Source organism: Armigeres subalbatus, chromosome 1 (genome assembly GCF_024139115.2).
Source record: "Armigeres subalbatus isolate Guangzhou_Male chromosome 1, GZ_Asu_2, whole genome shotgun sequence".
NCBI classification, from domain to species: domain Eukaryota; kingdom Metazoa; phylum Arthropoda; class Insecta; order Diptera; family Culicidae; genus Armigeres; species Armigeres subalbatus.
Genome location: NC_085139.1, coordinates 236,033,019 through 236,052,285, shown reverse-complemented (window position 1 = coordinate 236,052,285; position 19,267 = coordinate 236,033,019). Strand labels below are relative to the sequence as shown.

Here is a 19,267-nt window from a genome sequence, read left to right as displayed (position 1 = left end):
GAAGTCTCCTTTCAAGAAGCCTGGAGGTCTCCTTTCAAAATGCCAAATGGCCTGGAAGCCTCCTTTCAAGAGGCTCGGAAGCCTACTTTCAAGAGGCCCGGAAGCCTCCTTTCAAGAGGCCCGGAAGCCTCCTTTCAAGAGGCCCGGAAGCCTCCTTTCAAGAGGCCCGGAAGCCTCCTTTCAAGAGGCCCGGAAGCCTCCTTTCAAGAGGCCCGGAAGCCTCCTTTCAAGAGGCCTGGAAGCCTCCTGTCAAGAGGCCTGGAAGCCTCCTTTCAAGAGGCCTGGAAGCCTCCTTTCAAGAGGCCTGGAAGCCTCCTCCAAGAGGCTCGGAAGCCTCCTTTCAAGAGGCCTGGAAGCCTCCTTCAAGAGGCTCGGAAGCCTCCTTTCAAGAGGCTCAGAAGCCTCCTTCAAGAGGCTCGGAAGCCTCCTTTCAAGAGGCTCAGAAGCCTCCTTTCAAGAGGCTCAGAAGCCTCCTTTCAAGAGGCTCAGAAGCCTCCTTTCAAGAGGCTCAGGAAGCCTCCTTTCAAGAGGCTCTGGAAGCCTCCTTCAAGAGGCCTGGAAGCCTCCTTTCAAGAGGCGCGAAGCCTCCTTCAAGAGGCCCGGAAGCCTCCTTTCAAGAGGCCTGGAAGCCTCCTTTCAAGAGGCTCAGCCTCCTTTCAAGAGGCTCAGAAGCCTCCTTTCAAGAGGCCTGGAAGCCTCCTTTCAAGAGGCTCAGCCTCAGGCCTCCTTCAAGAGGCCTGGAAGCCTCCTTTCAAGAGGCTCAGGCCTCCTTTCAAGAGGCCTGGAAGCCTCCTTTCAAGAGGCTCAGCCTCCTTCAAGAGGCCTGGAAGCCTCCTTCAAGAGGCTCTGGAAGCCTCCTTCAAGAGGCCCGGAAGCCTCCTTTCAAGAGGCTCGGAAGCCTCCTTCAAGAGGCCCGGAAGCCTCCTTCCAAGAGGCCTGGAAGCCTCCTTCAAGAGGCCCAGCCTCCTTTCAAGAGGCTCAGGAAGCCTCCTTTCAAGAGGCCTCAGAGCCTCCTTTCAAGAGGCTCAGAAGCCTCCTTTCAAGAGGCTCAAGCCTCCTTTCAAGAGGCCTGGAAGCCTCCTTCAAGAGGCTCGGAAGCCTCCTTTCAAGAGGCCTGGAAGCCTTCTTCAAGAGGCCTGGAAGCCTCCTTTCAAGAGGCCTGGAAGCCCTTCAAGAGGCTCAGCCTCCTTTCAAGGGGCCTGGAAGCCTACTTTCAAGAGGCTCGTAAGCCTCATTCAAGAAGCTCGGAAACCTCCTTCCAAGAGGCCTGGAGGCCTCCTTTCAAGAGGCCTGAGGCCTCCTTCAAGAGGCCTCGGAAGCCTCCTTTCAAGAGGCTCGGAAGCCTCCTTTCAAGAGGCTCGGAAGCCTCCTTTCAAGAGGCTCGGAAGCCTCCTTTCAAGAGGCTCGGAAGCCTCCTTTCAAGAGGCTCGGAAGCCTCCTTTCAAGAGGCTCGGAGGCCTCCTGTTAAGAGAGTCGGGAGCCTTCTTTTAAAAAGCTCGGAAGGCTCCCTTCAAGAGGCTCGGAAGCATACTTTCAAGAGCTCGGAATTCTACGTATTTGCAAGAAGGCTCAGAAGCGTTCTTTTAAGATGCAAAGGAAGCCTCCTTTTAAGTGGCTCGAGAGCCGCCATTGAAGAGTCTAGGAAGCCTCTCTACAAGAGGTTCAGAAGCCTCTTATCAAGAGGCCCGGAAGCCTGCTTTCAAGAGACTCGGAAGCCTGCTTTCAAGAAGTCCGAAAGCCTTATTTTAAGAGGCCTGGAAGCCTTCTTTCAAAAAGCTTAGAAGGCTCCTTTCAAGACATTCGGAAGGTTCTTTTCAAACAGCTCAGAAAGCTCTTTACAAAAGGCTTGGAAGTCTTCTATCAAGTGGTTCGGAAGCCTCGTTTTAAGGGGCCGGGAGCCTACTTTTAAAAGGCTCGGAAGCCTCCTTTCAAAAAGCTCGGAAGGCACTTTTCAAGCGGCTCGAAAGGTTCCTTTCAAAAGGCTCGGAAAGCTCCTTTCAAGAGGAGCAGAAGCCGCCCTTCAAGAAGCTCGGAATAAGCTCAGAAGCGTCCCTTCAATATGCAAAGCCTCTCTACAAGAGACGCGGAAGCCTATTTTCAAGAGATTCATAAGGCCCTTTCAAGAGGCTTGTAAGTCTCCCTTTAAAGGGCTCGGAATTATTCTTTCAAGAAGCTTGGAAGCCTACTATCAAGAAGGGGTACCTCATTAAATGCAAAAGTTTGAGAACCGCTGCTAGAAAGTTGTTCCTTGTTTAATTTTGAGGCACCTTGCTACAGAAATCTCGCTTAACTTTTCAAAAGGACCTAAGTATTATGAATTAATTTGAGTAGTGCAATCAAAAGCTTTCATATTGGTCTGTTGATTGCGCTACTCAAATTAATTCATGAAAAAAATGTTACTTAGGACCTTTTGAAAAGTTAAGCGAGAAATCATTGTTGCATGTCGTTTGTATCATTTGTTATGATGACTTAAGTATTAATGATAGGGTGACCCTGAGGAATCAATGTTTTGAGTTTAACTTTTTAGTTTTATTTTTATCAAATAATGTCTTCTACAAAGGTTTAGAGAAAAAAATTGCACGATTTGTTTACACAACCGAGTGAATACTGAATACATTGGTGTGTTTTTGTAAAAATCCTCCATTATCAAATGCCTGTATTTTTAATGGGAGAAAAACGGGGCTTTTGACGTTTTGTACGAGGGAATCGAAATGATAAGTACTAGATGTTCGTCAAAAACAAAAGGTTCATAGTGATCAGAAGGCATACACTTTATTAAATTAGGAATTGGGGTGCGACCGCCGATATTTTTGCAACAGCATCAAACATTTATTTGAAAAGATACAAATGACATACAACAATGGTTTCTTCAGCAAAGTGCCTCAAAATTAAATAAGGAACAACTTTCTAGTACATCGTATAATGCTAAAATTAGAAATATAGGAGTTAAACATTTTATTTCAAAATGTAGTGCAGCAAACATCAAAATAAACGTTATACAAAAGCTTTAACTTTGCTGAAGACACTTTGTAGCTAAAGTGTCATCTTCAAGGTGAAAATATTTTCTTCTTTCTAATTTCCCGGCGTGGTCTCCGTCATCTCAGAGTTCACGACGTTAGACGTTTTCGGAAGGCTAGCCTCTCAAGCCACTGAAGAGTAAGCATAAGCAGTCACAGTTTTCGGTGATGGTCTCAACCTCATTGCACAGTTGTGGGCAGTCATCACATTTGGTATTGTTACTAACCTTTCCGTTCCTGACGTTCGTTTGGAAGGCGTTCAAAAATTAAAACTGCTGAAAAGCCACATTTCTTGACCGATTCCTTCGCAGCAACTTGCATTCCATCCAGGTGGATTTCAATTTTTGATTCATACTAGCTTCGAGTCACCAGGCACTTGAAATATTTTGGAATCCGTTGGGGTTAGTTGTCTCCTGGATTTGACATTTCCTGGGTCAGTCGGGCTCAATTTGGTCACATCAGCCACAATCCGGAGGTCCTACGGAATAAACATTTTTTTTTAAATTGAATCAAAATAGAACGGGTGACACCTCGAACGATTGAATCTAATTGACCCAAGAATTCAAAAATCATTATTGCATTTTGATACGAAAATTATTTTAGTGGAATGTATTTATTTGTCATAAGACGAGTTTGTACTATTCCATTTAATTCGACTACAACCTTTGACAGATACGTATTTCGACCTCAACAGTAAGGACGTCTTCAGTGTCTTGTACTTGACTCGACTTATTGCTTATTGCATTGTGTAAGGTTTCACATGACCTGTTTTGACCTGACAATTTAGAAAATGATCATTCCGCAAGTTCTTCAGATTGTGGGCAATGTTACCGGATTAAACCAAAGTGACCAAGACCACCTAAAATATAATTTCCAGCATAGTTTTGTAACATCATGAAATTTTACATAATTTAGGAAAGGCCCATGCCAAAGGTCCCCTTGAATGTGGCCGGATTGAACCCACGCGGACCAGGAATATCCTGTCGTTGTTTTATGAAATTATGAAGTATGCGGTGTCACACGATTTATTTTGACTCAATTTAGAAAATGAGGAATTCCTCAAGAAGTTCCTCCAGGAATTTCGAAGGTCCCCTGGAGTGTGGCTGATGTGGTCGTATTAAACCCGAGTAGTCCAGGAATCCACTAAAATATCATTTCCATTATTGTTTTGTGAAATCATGATGTTTGAGGTGTCACACGACCTGTTTTGACATAAATTTGTAAATGGCAACTTTTTCCAACTGGACAACTGACCCCAACAAATTCTAGAATAATTTTAGAACTGTACTGCGGAGTGTGGATTGACTCGAAACCAGTAGGAATAGAAAAATGATATCCATCCGGATGAAATGCAAATGGTTGCAAAACAATCGATCAAGAAATGTGGTTTTTACAACAGTTATAATTTTTGAAAGCTGTTAAAACCAGACGTCAGGGATGGAAAGGCCAAAAGAATGTTCGCTGTAGACAACCTCGATTCGATCTTTGGTCTATACCGATAAACAGCCTCGGAAGTGTGGCTCATAAACGACCTAGCAAAACATTTTCCAGAAGCGTTCCAAACCACCCTCAGCAGGTGCACAGAAGTAAGATTTCAGTTGTGCGTCAAACTTGAAACAAGTCCAGTTTACTGTTCAAAGCGACCCGTGCATATGGGGTCCCCAAAAGTAAAACGGAACATCAACGGTTACGAGACAACACCATGATTTCTCCTGTTCGATTGTCTGACAGGACAGGACGACATCCTCATTGTTGGTCGAACCAGAGAAGAACACGATCGAACTCTTCAGTTCTGGAACGAGTGTGTGAGTATGGTTTTCCGTTGACGTTCAAAAAGTGCCGAAATCCAATTCATCGGACACATTATGGACAAAGACAAAGAAGATCGGAGACGAATTCCAAATCCAACCCCTCAAGACGTTCAGCAGCTCCGGTCCTGCATTGCACAATGGGAAAAAAATGTTCATAGCGCGATTCGGTATGGGCGGATTGCGTTGGAATTTTGACACAAATCGTATTTTTTTTTATGTAACTCATCAAGGCTGTTTGATCGGAGTTACAAATAATCGACAAAACATACCTCAAATTTTGTGAGCTCTGTCTGCTGCATGATGTTGGAAATGGAGATCTTGCTAATTTAAACTGACGTTCTCATCTTCTTTAAATTGCTTACTCATAACTTAAGCTGCGAGCGGCAAATAATAGATCAAACATTACTAGTCTGGTCTAGAATTTTCCAAGGAATCGAGTGGAGTTATTTTTATCCACCGCACGACATAAGAAACTGAAATATGGCTCATTTTACCCCACTTTATATTATTTTTTGATTATTTTCCAAAAGGCCAAGGTCTTCCGGAAGGCATAACAAATAAGGCAGCGTCTTGCAGTGAACTTAACCACCTTTGCACGATTCCCCAGAAAGTTCTACGATTTGTGTCCAAATTTTAACGAAGTCCGCTCGTACCGAACCGAGAGATTGCATTTATTCGCATTCATTTTTCCCATTGTGCTTTGATGAAGTACTGCGGATGTTTTGTCAAGCTCAAGAAGAAGCTCAGAGCACCAATAAGGAGGCCCCTTGAAATTGGTCGGAGAAGTGCCAAAAATCTTACGACCCGTTCGCATCTATCCTTTTCTCGGATTTGTTGCTAACCCGCTACGACCCTTCGAAGGACATCATTGTCATTGGACTGGGATCCGTGCTACTGCATAGTTTTCCATCTGTAGAGGTCAAGGCAATCGCATATGTATCCCGTTCGTTGACGCCCTCAGAGGTTAACTACGGTCAGGTGGAGAAGGAGGTCCGGGCGCAGTCACGAAATTTCTCAAATTGTTGCACGGAAGACGCTTCGTTTTGCAAACCCACCACCAACCTCTTCTCCAGATTGTAGATACGAAAACGAGCATCCCAGTCTACACCGCAAACAGGTTGTAGACCCGTTACGTCTACTGGCCGAACGTGGAGCAGTACGTACGACAATGCAAGGCCTGTTCTGGTGCCTGTTCATCATCGCTACTGCTACAATCGAATTACTTCGAGAGACGTTTGCCGCTACGAAAATCTTGCAACACTAGTGGTGGACAACGGAATACAATTCATATCGTCCACAATCCAACAGGCAGACTGAGCGATTTTTGCAATCCTTGAATCGCGGAACGCAGAAGTTGAGTGGGGTAGGAAGGTCATCAACTCTCTAACATCTCCAAATATTCTTCTCCGTGCACCGGTCGATGCCCAACAAGAACTCACTCCACATGATGTCCCCAGCAGAAGCTTTTCTTGGAATCGTTCCAAACGAGAAGCAAAACCAGCAGTTCAATCAGCGACATGGAGGAATTCGTCGTGATTTCCAGTCTGATTATCTGTATAACAAAGGAAACCAAAAGCTGTAGAGACTGGGCCTGTTCATCGAACTTTGGTGGACGCAACAGGTTAATTCGTTCCCACATCAACCAAATTCAGCATCGTACAGTTGCAGCTGAACCGGTTAAAGCAGTTCCTGATGCCCAGTTGCCATGGGAGATCCTTATTGAAAAATTCGAAAATACCCATAACTCATAAAATATTCCAGCCAGGAGGTTCATAAAATTCCTCCCCCGGTTTTTGATCAAAACAAAGATGCAAATGACAGTATCATTGCTGATCCTGATACGCACCATCCCCGGGCGAATGTTTAAGCTGAGGCATACTTCCAAATAGAACAGGCTATCCCATGTAAAGCAAAACTAAGGCCTCCGCAAATTAGAAGACTTCCTTCCGGACTGAACCCGTACGATATGTTCTGAGGGGGATGTAGCAGAGCAGCACGACATGACGTTGCTTTGCTGGAAGTAAATAACTTTTCTTATACTTAGGGTCTGTCTCATTTGGAGAATTAAACTTAAAAGTGACAGTTCGAAAATTAGCAAATAACCCGGTCATAAGAATGGCTGGTGCAAACCAACAATTCCAATAAGACATTGATACAAAATAATTCGATATCTGTCAAAAGTAATCTTGCTCTACCAGCAGGGTTATTAGATAATCATTCAAATGTAACTTTTAAGTTTAATTTCAGTTTAATTCTCCAAATGAGACAGACCCTTATTCTGTAACCAACCTATTAGCTGAATTTAAGGATAGGCCTCTCGGAAACCAAAACAAAAAGCATTCGTGTTTTCAAGGGGTGCATTCAAAACAGAAGCAACGCACATCTGTCATTTTATTATTCCTCGATTTGGATTCCGGGGGGCTAGTCCTTAAAGATTTCTACGATTTTTTTTTGAATTTTCACTTTATTTAAAATGCCAGTCTCGCCGTATATAACGATAACGAAAAAAATTATCTTAAAGTGATGATGATGAACTTAATCTCATAATAAAACATCTCTAAAATGATTTTTTTTATAAAATAAGAGCGCCTTAAAAGATGTCGATTGTTATTCATCTCAAACAGCAAAACCACAATGTCTTGCAGATCCAGAAGAGTAAACTTCGATTTCGTTACTTTCCCATCGCCACTGTGAGACTACTGATCAGCTGTGTGTCCGGTTTTATTTCCGTCTGTTTGCTCGCCAAATAATCCTTACCCGAAAGACAACGAACAGGTCTCTTTCTTCCACTAACAGCTCGTCCAACTGTAAATCGTTAATTGAAGTTTATGTGGCACCCATTACCACTGACTCTGCCAACTGGTTCGATCATCTTTTACGATCGCCACACTCCTTCGCTATCCGCTAACAAGCTCGCGTGCCCCCAAAAAAAAGGTATTGCGCACCGAATTGGACGTGGTGCGAGATTGATGCGAACATGTGTTTTATAATTAAATGTAGATTCGCAACAATCGCGGCTTGCGTGCGCGGTCTTTGACTTTTCGTTGTTTTCTGTGTCGTGTTTTCTCTGCGAAATACTCCCGTGTTGTTCAGTAAGCATGATTGATTGGATCCCGGCATGACAAACACCTAACCAACCGGTTAGAACTAGAACGAAAGAAAATTGCATGGCATGTACTTTATCCCCAGAACTCATTGCATGCTTTAGATCGTAGATTGTAGATATTTTTCTTACCTGGTTGTATCCCGCTTTACTGATCCCTGCCCTAACATCCTGCAATTTGGTTCCTCATAATCGCACGATTCGCTGCGTCTGATGTGTTTCCTAACGAGCAACTCCGGCAATACCGAATTCTCATCTTTCTATTTCGCGGCCCGCTCAGGATCGCGATCGCGGCCTAGCTGCGGCGTACCCGAAGGGCCTCGCCGGTGCCGATGGCGAGCAAATTAGCGATCGGATCAAATCGATGGAGCAGCGGATCGGGGGGAAGCACGTCCCGATCGCCGAGAAGAAGCCGAAAGATCTGCTGCGGGCGATCGGCAAGATCGACAGCAGCGATTGGAATGTGAAGGAGATCGAGAAGAAAATCGAACAATCGAAGAAAGCGACCGACATTGGCAAGAGCCGTGAACGCGTTCCGAAGTGGAACCGCGAGCAATTTTTAGCTCGCCAGAATAAGCTCACCCAGCAGCCGGACGACGAAAAGTACAGGGACATCGACAGTTCACTGAAAGCGATCGACCGACAGCTGAAAGAGGGCCACAATCTCGATCTTGGTGAGCGCGGTAAGAACAAGGTGGCCTCCATCGCTGGACAACTCCTCAGCACGAAGCAGCAACAGCAACAATCGAACCAAAAATCAGTACGAACGTTTAATTCGAATGAGGCTGGGCCAGTACTAATCGAATTTCTATTTTAGACCTCCAAGGCCGCGTTGGTTCTCACATCATCGGGCGTCGCGGAGAAGTGCCACTTCTGCAAGCAGCGCGTCTATTTGATGGAAAAGATTTCCGCTGAGAACCTGACCCTGCACAGATCCTGCCTCAAGTGCCACCACTGCCATACCAATCTTCGACTCGGTCAGTTACGTACGCATTACAATTGTGTGTTCAACTCTAATTTATTATGTAATTTTACAGGAGGTTACGCTTTCGATCGGGACGATCCCGAGGGCAAGTTCTACTGTACGCAACACTTCAAACTGCCATCGAAAACTTACAAACCGGTGCCAAAGAAGTCGCTGCCTCGAACACCGCAAAAGGACAAACTACCTTCGGCAGCTACCGCAGCAGCAATTGCTTCTACCCAGCCTTCCACGCCGGATTCGAAATCGTCAGCATTCAGCAACTTCGATCTGCTGGATCGCGGCGAAACGCCGGAACGAATCGAGTTCGAGAACGCCGACGAGTCCATTTCGGACGGCGAAGTTCCGATGGAGGTCATCGACGAGAACGAGTGGACCGATCGGAACTTTGGTACCGAGTCGGACGAGTCGGAAGAGGACACATCCAGCTCGGATGAGTCGGAGAGCGACAGCGAATCGGACTATGAGGAAGCCGCCGGGTCGCCACTTGGCGCCCAAACGCTACAGCTGGCGTCCGAGTGGATCAGCGATAAACGGTTCAACAGCATGGTCGACAGCGATGATGATTTCTATGGTTATTCGAGCGAAGGTAGGGTTGTTAAATGAACGCGAAGAAATAGGTTTTAATTTGTGGGTAATTATTTTTTAGATGATGAAGCGGATTCGCAAACCGAAGGCGAAGAGCTGGCTCGGGCGCGTGAGATGCGGATGCAGGAAGTCAAACTGATGCCTCCTCTAACGCTTCCAACCGATACGGAGACTGAGGTTAGTAGCAATCTATGGCTTATCTTTTATTTTCAGTGAAACCCCGTGGTGATGGTGATTCTTTAATTTATATTTTCTTTTTCTTTCTTTTATACTACGAACTCACTCGTAAAACTATTCAATCGAAACAAATATTGCAAATAATTTCCGGGTTGCCTCAATGCAACAGCCTGCACCAAAAGATCCTATCGTACTTCCTAATCTTAGTATCCCTACAGTCTATAACCTACCGCCGCCGCAGCCAACAGAATCTGCTGAAGATAAGGCTCTGAAGGAGAGAATGCTACAGAAGCTTAGCGTTCGTGAGCAATGGCTTAACTCCTCCACCAGCACGCCGCCGCCCTCGTCATCGTCGGCACTCGACGCCTCAGACGCTTCTAAGCCTAAAACTTCTTTCTTTGGAGGCCTTATGAATAGTCTCAGTACATTTATTAAATCGGACAAACCATCACCCAAACTCCAAACACCCCCACCTTCTTTGGCTTCACCAGTGCCTCAAACGGTCAATCAATCTAAACAGACCACGCCCACTTCCATGCAAACACCAAACAAAAACGAGCTTACACCGGCCTCGCCAATGCTTCCGCGTCAAGCACAATCCCCTACTGCACTGAAACCACCTCCTTCGCCAACGCCATCCTTGAAGAAGCAGAAACGTCCCGATGTGCCACCATCCCCAACGCCTTCATTGAAAAAATCGAAAACTCCCGAAATTCCACCTTCCCCAACGCCGTCGCTCAAAAAGCACCGTAGACACAAGAAATCATCCGCCTCACCAACCCCTTCCGCTGGTAGCGAAGATGCAACGTTCGACGACGCGCTAAGCAGCAGCGGACGCAGTACCCCATTATCAAGGCGTCGCCATCGTCCCAGATCGTCCAGCAATGTGCGAGACGATGCCGATGAGTTTCTTGAGCAAATCAAGAAAGATCAGGCAGCACTGGACAAGCGCATGAAGAAGGTCGATGCCAAGAAATTCCAAAGCAATATGCAATCCATTAAGTCAGCCGTAGAAGGACCCCGCATTGTAGGGGTTCGCAGCGAGAAAGATGTCTCAAAATTTTTCAACGCCTCTAAGAAGGAACAGTTTGAACAGAAACCGAAACATCTACCGAACAAAGATGTCTCCGCTTTGCAAGGGGTCAATCTTTCTAAATACTTCCCGATAAGCAATTCGACTCCAGCTAGCGCTAAAGCAAGCATCGGAACACCATCTTCTGTTTCCAGTGTTGAGGGGTCTCCTATGGTGTCCCGCAAAAAACCCGACGAAGTTGAAATGAAGAAGTACTTCGGTCCCACTACAACGAAATCGTCGCCGTCCACCCCGTCATCCTCGAAGGTATCACCGGCCATATCGCGGAAGAACAGCGTTGAATCTCCGAGTGTAACTCGAAAGCTCACTCCTGCTGCATTAGCACCGAAACCTCCGGTCGTACCACTTCCTCCAAAAAAGAACATTTTAGCTTTCCAGGTTATCAAAAAATCCAAAACTGAATCTGCCGTACCAGCGGCTGCTCCGGTTAAAAATGCACTTGCTTTCCAAACCGTGGCTAAGCAAAAGTCACAATCCCCAATACCAGAAACAAATGCGGTCGGCTCCCCTCCAAAAACTACTAATTTACGGATATCTGCTGACTCAGACGAACAACTGTTTGAAAATCTGCTAAAAGACGATAAGCCTTCACTCAAGCTGACATGCAAACCGACGCAAGATCTGAAATCGATTAGTTCTCCGAAGCAACCTTTAACTCCCGATGAAGCTCTTTTTGAAGATCTGCTCAAAGAAATCGAAGAACCACCCAAACCTGCCCCTAAGACACCTTCCCCAAAGACTAAAAAAAAGTCCCCAACCCCTCCAAAACGCCAACCCATGAATCTAGAAGATAAACTCTTCGACGATTTGCTGGAAGAAGGTGACGATTCTCTACTGGACAATTTTGACGAGATTCTTGGACTTCCGAAGAAGCGACAAAGCCCCAAGCCTGCTAAAAAGAAAAGATCCCCCACGAAGAAATCCCCACCCCGACTCTCGCCAAAGCACTCGCCATCTTCAGCAAAAAAGCAGCTTTCTAGCGTTCCAAAAATGACCATCAAACGACCCCCCTTCAAGATTACCGTTCCGGTTAAAATGCAGGAAACTTTGGAGGAGATCTACCTCGCGAGCCTCTCCAAACTCGATTCACGTTCAACTTCGACCTCCAGCCTGAACAGCAAACTCAGCGATCCCGGCGATTTAGGTAAGGTCGATGAAGTCTTCGAGAAGCTGCTCGAAGAGCCGGAACCCACACCGGTCGGTGCACCAGCAGAATCGCTTAAAATTCAGCCCTTTCAGGCCCCCCAGACGAAAGCCATGCCGAATTCACTTGGAGTCAAACTGCAAGAAGAAAAAGCCTCTAGCAGGGAAAAAACGCAACCGAGGACCGTGGCATCGCCGGTATTGCCGGTAGAGGCGCCGTCATCATCACCACCATTACATATGATCGTACCACGCAAAACAACCCCACCGGATACTCCCAGATCGCAGCGTAGAATAGTTCAGAATGGCACTTCAATCGAGTCATGCGCGAAGGTCGTCCAGGTTCAAGAATCGAAGATTCCCGTATCAACGCCCGTCCTAGCGAGAAAAGTGATGCCGTCTCCGGTAGGAACTCCAACACTGACAAAGAAGTTCCCTCAGAATTCGACCCCTGGAAACGTTGTGGATCAGACAGACAAAACCCCATTATCCGTTTCAACGAATGCTCAAAAGATTGTTCCGATGCATTTGGAAAAGACACCTGCCAAGGTTTTAATCACCCAGAACGTTATTGCTCCGAAATCTGTCGCGATTGTTCAAAAAGATTTATCAGTGGAGAAGCCAGCTGCAGTAGTCCCGGATGCAGTTTCGAATGCGGACAAGACAGTTTCGTCGAATACTCCTTTAGCGGTTCGAAAAATAGTTGCTTCCGCGTCTTCAATTGGAGTTGATACAGGAGTTCAAATGCTACAAAATAATCTTCAGAGTCCCACGAAAGTACTCGAAAGTCCGGCCAAAACGGTAAAGTCCGAGCCCACCAACGTAACGCCAGTGATGTCTCGAAAAGTTGTTCAAACAGATACCACTGCGAAGAGCCAACAAATTATCAGTTCAAACTCTTCCGATATCAAGGCAGTTTCGCAGCCGACTCCGATTTTCAATCGGAAGGCAATTTCTTCCAGTGAAGTCGATAAATCAAAAATTGCAGTAGCCCCGGTTGCAAATTCGAACGCGGAAAATGCAATTTCGTCGAATACTCCTTTAGCGGTTCGAAAAACAGTTGCTGTCGCGAAATCAATTGAAGTTGGTACAGAAGTTAAGACGTTACAAAATAGTCTTGAGCGTGGCACGAAAGCACTTGAGATTCCGGTAAAAACGGTCCCCAATTTAACGCCAGTGATGGCTCGAAAAGTGGTTCAAACAGATACCACAGCTAAGTGTGAACAAGTTATCAGTTCAAACTCTTCCGATGTTAAGACTCCGATAATCAATCGAAAGGCTACCTCTTCCAATGAAGCTGATAAACCGAAAACTAGGGTTGTTCCCGACAAAGAAGTAACCTCAAAGGTCACTTCAACAATGCCTCGCTACACTGTTCCTACCAATGCGGCTCCCGTTAAAGCTCAGATGGATCAACCGACAGCTACTCAGGCTCAGCAAACCAAAATTCTTCCTGAAAAAGTCGTTACTTCGAAATCAGCTGTGGTTGTGCCGTCCAAAACTAATCATCCAGCATTAATGCGGGTCGAGGGTGCTTCTGATTCTAAGCCGATTCAGGAAATGCAACAAAAAGTAGAAAACCCAAACAATAATGTCATGCCACAACCAACACCAGCGTTGTGCCATAAAGCTATTCGAACTGGACAAGTGGAGACACATAAATCTCTGAATAGTTCATCCGGTGATGTTACACCTTCCGTGCAAGGTACATCTTCTTTGATGATGGCCAACAAAGCGGATGCTCCACCGAAAAAAGATACTCAAAGCTCGATCGAATGTTCACCTTCTACGATTCAGCCTCCACGGGAGCGGAAGCTTTCATCTGACGAAATCTGTTTCGAAGAACTTCGCAAGAAACATGAAGCTATTTTCCGCGATCAAAGAGAATCAACTAGCGCAGAACTTTCATCCAACGAACCTCAATTGGTGCGTGTATTGGAAGTGGATGTTCCTCGAACCCTCTCAGAGTTCCGTAGCACCATAATCACTAGACAATCTCGCTCGGAAGACAGACTGGACGGAGATGAAGCCCCGGTCATAAGCGAAGGCGTAAACCAACTGGCCATGGAAATTATGCCTGGAGCCGACCTGGATGATACGGTCGACGAGCTGCCCGTACCAGTCGAGCGTAAGAAATCCTCTTTCCAGAAGATGTTTAACAAGCTTCAACGGGCTAAAACCATTGCTGCACCGGAAGGTTCTTCCCTGAAGAGTCTTCTGTCCCCCTTCCGAAGGGAGGAGTGCAAAATGGAAGTTATTCGGGAGGGGTCAATTAAAAAACGATCAACGGACCCAGCGAAGCCTAAGCCGACCGAAGAATCCACAGATTTGATGCAAATCCACCTGGATCGCTCGACTCAAATTAAGAAAAAGTACACCAAGGAGAAGGCTCCGTCGCCTCCGAAAGCAGTGACATCTTCTCCGCCAATGATTCAGCCGGTGATGGAACGCAAACCATCGTTCAAGATACAATCCAAGGTGGATGAAACTTCAGCTCCACCAATCCAAGTTCCGATACCGTTGGAGAGGAAGCTATCGTTGAGGAAACAAGGTCAACCTTCGATTCAAAAGGCATCTATCGAACGAAATTCTTCTGAGGGTCAGACAAAAGTGGAATCTGCATTTGTTCCTATCCCATTGGATCGAAGGCAGCCAATTAAAAATCAAAGCCCACCCCTGATTCCTGAAGAAAGAGCTCCCAAACCCTTAGAAAGGAAAGTTTCTATCAAGAGTCAACAAGCTGAACGTGCTCTTGAGAAGCCGAAACCAATTGAACGACGCTCTTCTTTCAAACAACAAATCCCCGATGACATTGACCAACAACGTAGCATTCTTAGCCGTGAACCAGTTGTTAAGAAACGTGAAATTTTGAGCTTTGACGACCTGCTGGATAGTGCTGATATACCAGAGGTGATTAATCTTGACGAACTATTATCGTCCGGCGATGAACATGATCAGAAACCGATCCTCAAAACAACCACAAATAAGAATAATTTATTGGAACCTGCTCCAATACCTGCACCTCGTAGAAGAAGCCCCAGTATTCAAGATCCTACGATTACCCCAAGACATAGTATTAATTCGTTGCCCGAAAAAGAATTCCTCCAGGCTTCGAGAGAATTAACAGAAAAGTACCTTTCGCAGACACAAAAGCAGGCAACAACTCTCAAGGTCGATCCTAAATTAGAGCTAATGATGACTACACTAACCGAGGTTTCTGAATCTCCAGATCAAACAGATTTGTCCAAAAAGGAAGATTCAGTCAAGACCAAAACTATACCTCGCGATCTACCGGACATCGTTAGCATGACCAAGAAACCAGCCATCGATGAACCGCCGGCATTGAACATCTTGAATCACACCGAAAAAATCAAACAGATGACCCCTCACGTCCCTCAACAGATCCAGGTGTACACTCTCCACACGGACGACAGTCAACACGGTGAACCCCAACCGTCAACCAGCGGAGTAACCAGTAACTACGCCAGCATCCTGAAGGACATTTCATCCGGCCTGATGGGAACGGACCTTGTTGGCCCGGTATTCTACGAGCCACCGCCAACGATCGATAGGAAACCCAAATCCGACTTCACGACCTATAAACAAATACTGGAGGAGAAAGCCAGAGAACCTTTGGAACTGAACCCGCAACAGCCGCAGCGCCCAATCCGTAAACCGAGGGCATTAGAACGAAGCATTTCGCCGGCCGTCGTCGGTGGAAGACCATTTGACAATTCCATTTGCATCGATCCCTGGCGTGCAAAGCGGTCGTCAAGTATCGAGAACCTGGTTGTTGAACAGGTCTTTGTCAAGCAGGACGATAAGGTCGTCGATACATTCTACATAGTTCCGGAGAAGTCGAAGCAACTGAAGAGGCGATCCAAGTCATTCGATCGGTTGGAGGTTCCGGGAGTTATGGGTAGACGACACAGCAAGAAGTCTCTGGAAGAACTGCGGGACTATGGGTTTGATATAGAACCGCCTTCTTCTTGCAAACACTTGGTGAATCCTCGGCTACGACATCTGGACTTTGAGGAATCGGAGGAGGATCTGTCGAGTCTGAGGATTAACCGGCGAAGAGACAACTTGAGAAAGTGTAAATCATCTACCGATACGTCGAAGCTTGATGTAGATGCGACGAGAGTTGATATTGATAGGGAATCTCCGATACCCCGTAGCACTGATTTTTCCAAATGGGAAGCCATTTTAGATCGTGGTGTTCCGTACTACAAGGAACCTCCAGTTCACATGAAAGAAGATATCAAAACCTTAGAACGAAAGCTGGAAGATTTGAAAACGGAATGTAAACCCCGTAGAAAGATAACCGTTAAGAAAGCCATCCCGAAGGACTATGACCCGGAAGAATATGTTCCAAAAATTAACCGCCGAGCATTCGACTCGTTTGAAGTTCCTGATTCCGAGCTTCCTAAATGGTACGATCCAGAAGAATATGTGCCCAAAGCCCAACGTGGTCATGTAATCGATCATGATGTTCCTGTCAGCAGTGCTGCCAGATTACGTCGTTTGAATGATTCGGATATTCCATGCACTAACACCGTTCGTCCACAACGGTCTTCGGCCTATGAATTAGATATTCCTACCAGTCGTTCGGGCGGAAGATACCATAACGAACCAATGCATCTGGACGATATTCCAATGACACACACATTGCCAAGAACTAAACCATCGACGCACGTACCTTACACCTCAAGTAGAACATACGACTTGCCGGCTAGGACTGTCCCAAGAACTGCATACTCTCATAGACCAACTGCTGACAGTAGCAACATCGTCAATCGCAGTCAAAGACTGCACCAAAAGGCGAACCGATTCATCCGTTCGCAAGTATCCCGAAACGATCCCAACCCATACATTCGGGAGATGCTGGAGAACGAAAGCGATGACGACGCCTATCCTATAACTACGTCCGCCTCTCATCGCACCCCCATTACGACCAGTTCGTATCACCCGATTTCCACCTACGGTTCCTCCGGTGCGGCTGCCTTGAGTCGTATCACCACAAAAGCCATCACCCAACCGTCGCGGATGACGCACTACACTCGCAAAGACGTTCCTTCTTCCTCGGGTAGCGGTGGCAGATCTTACCGCAGAGGTGGTGGCGATCAGCACGATCGCCGAGACAATTGTTCAATCTCCTAGACGTTGTTGTCGAAACCATCCACTCCTCGTCAAGTAGTAGAAAATTTACCATTCGGAAGCCATTAGTCCAAATTAGACCATTCGTCACTCATTTATTGTAGAAAAAAAAAGTTAAAGTAAAACATAGAAAATACAACGCAACACACTAGATCACCCTGTCATATCAAATAGTTCTGGATTTTGGGTACGATTTAAGCTGAAATGAAGAAAGGAAAGGAAAATTATTCGAAATCAAGCGTTTTAAACAGAGAAATCAGAAGGGAAGAGAGGTAAATTAATTGTTTAGGTGTGAATCTGTTTGAAATTTGGCGTTGTTTGTTTTCTGATTGAGTTATGCGATGAATTTACATTCTAAACATAATCAATGTGTTCGCTACCTCTAAACGAAAAGGTTAGGCGCTGCTTACAATTACAGTTGCTGCGATCAATACCGCGATTAAATGATCATAATTCTCGTTATTAACCTCAAAACATCGAAAAACATCGAATCATTTAAACTAGACAAAAACATTTTAAGACATTCACTGCTGCATTCATAAAATCCGTGCGCTTATTCGAATCATTCAAAATACTGACACTCGAAAAACACCTTAGAACATCGTACAAGAATCTTCTTTCGATTAAATCGTACCCGAAGACGCTTTATTGTCCTTTGAACGCGGAAACGCCAATCTACTAACGTTGATATTGTTGCAACTAACATTTCATGCGAACTGTATTTCGTTGCGATGTGCTCTACCATGATTTTCGCTAAAACAAATGTGCGCCGTCCCTAACATCAGCTCAACCAACTGCGAAGCAAATGCGATGTTTTATTATTTGTTTTTTTATTCTATTGGTTTTCTATGGCGTTCTCGAAACAAGGACCGTCCGATTGAAGTAAAATTGTGTTTGTTTTTCCACGTATCTTTCAGGGTGCATCCGATTCGGAATCGGCCTCGGAGGAGATCAACTCGGCGACGGAGATTTCCACCGATTCCGAGTTCGATCACGAACCGACCCATCGGCTGCCGCCGCGAATCTTCATCGACGATACGCACCTGCGACGACCGGCTAAAGTACAGGTAAGTGGGATGAAATCTTGTTACAATGTGTTTTGTCTTTATTGTACACCAAGGTGTAACGAAAGGGTTATATATTTTTGCTTTTTACGGGATTTTTTGTATTTCGAATAAGGAGGAGGGAGGATTTTATGCTAGTGAAATCATTTTCCGGATTCCCGGGAACATTTACAGGGTTGTTACGACTACGCGGATTTCGCGATTTTCGCGGATTTCGCGGTTTTCGCGGATTTGGCGCGGATTTACATAACGATTTCAGGGCTTCGCGCGGATTTGGCGCGGATTTAGTTTTAGGTGAAAGTGTAACAAATAATATGCTGGATCTAAGGATGTTCATTTGAAAATTAGTTTTATGTCTATCTAGTGGGTTTAATTTTCGTTAGCAAATGTTGTTGAGAACAAAATTTACGTTCGAAGTCAATTACAGTAGCCGTTCGATAACTGCAAAATGTTTACTTTTCAGTTAACGAATGCCGTTCGTTAACTGCAACACAGTCTAGACCAAGATGAATACACCACTAGGTGTTCCAATCTGCCAAATTCACGATTCAGCCATCTTGGATTTTAGTATGGAAGAGCCAGCCGGTTTGTTTATGTTTTGCACCGAAAATGAATTTTTCACCCCCGCCTTCTTCTCGTCCTTAAACTGAGCAGATTGAAACACCTAGCTGTGTATTCATCTTGTTCTAGACGTCAATCGGTTGTCAATCGACGTCAGATGCAATGAAAGTGCATCTAAATGTGCAGCGCAATGCAGCTGTCATTGAGTTTAACATCAGTTCAAAGTTTAGCGGTCCGATAACTGCAAAACTGTTGCAACTATCGAATTGCAGTTAAAAAGCATTGCAGTTAAACGACTTGCAGTTATCAAACGTCTACTGTACTCTCATTATTTTTCGGATATTTACAGGCGCTTAGGAGAGTGGCGCCACTTGTCGTCACTTTTAAACCATTCTAAAGCATGCCGCATACAAAACATGTCTGTTAAAGGACATGAGCACCCGAGATATTTGTCAATTTCTGATTGATTATCATAAAGGGAACCACAGCATTTTTCGAAAGTTTTTTCGTCAGGAATTCTGATATAGTGTTGAACATTTTATATTTCTTTCATAGCATTCATCAAAAACGA

At 45.3% G+C, this 19,267-nt stretch overlaps 1 protein-coding gene across 5 annotated transcripts in view; it reads left to right on the top strand.

The window, feature by feature from the left end:
- The window catches only part of LOC134205905 (F-actin-monooxygenase Mical), a 273,749-nt gene that overhangs the window by 199,239 nt on the left and 55,243 nt on the right, over window positions 1-19,267 (top strand). For 3 of the 5 annotated variants that reach the window (XM_062681611.1, XM_062681610.1, XM_062681609.1), the window contains 5 exons: window positions 8,212-8,691; window positions 8,749-8,908; window positions 8,969-9,502; window positions 9,563-9,678; window positions 17,989-18,138. In XM_062681611.1, coding sequence (XP_062537595.1) covers window positions 8,212-8,691; window positions 8,749-8,908; window positions 8,969-9,502; window positions 9,563-9,678; window positions 17,989-18,138 — 1,440 coding nt within the window. Of the gene's footprint in view, window positions 1-8,211; window positions 8,692-8,748; window positions 8,909-8,968; window positions 9,503-9,562; window positions 9,679-9,847; window positions 17,344-17,988; window positions 18,139-19,267 lie in introns of those variants that run through there. The other 2 variants (XR_009978230.1, XR_009978229.1) reach the window with 1 other exon arrangement.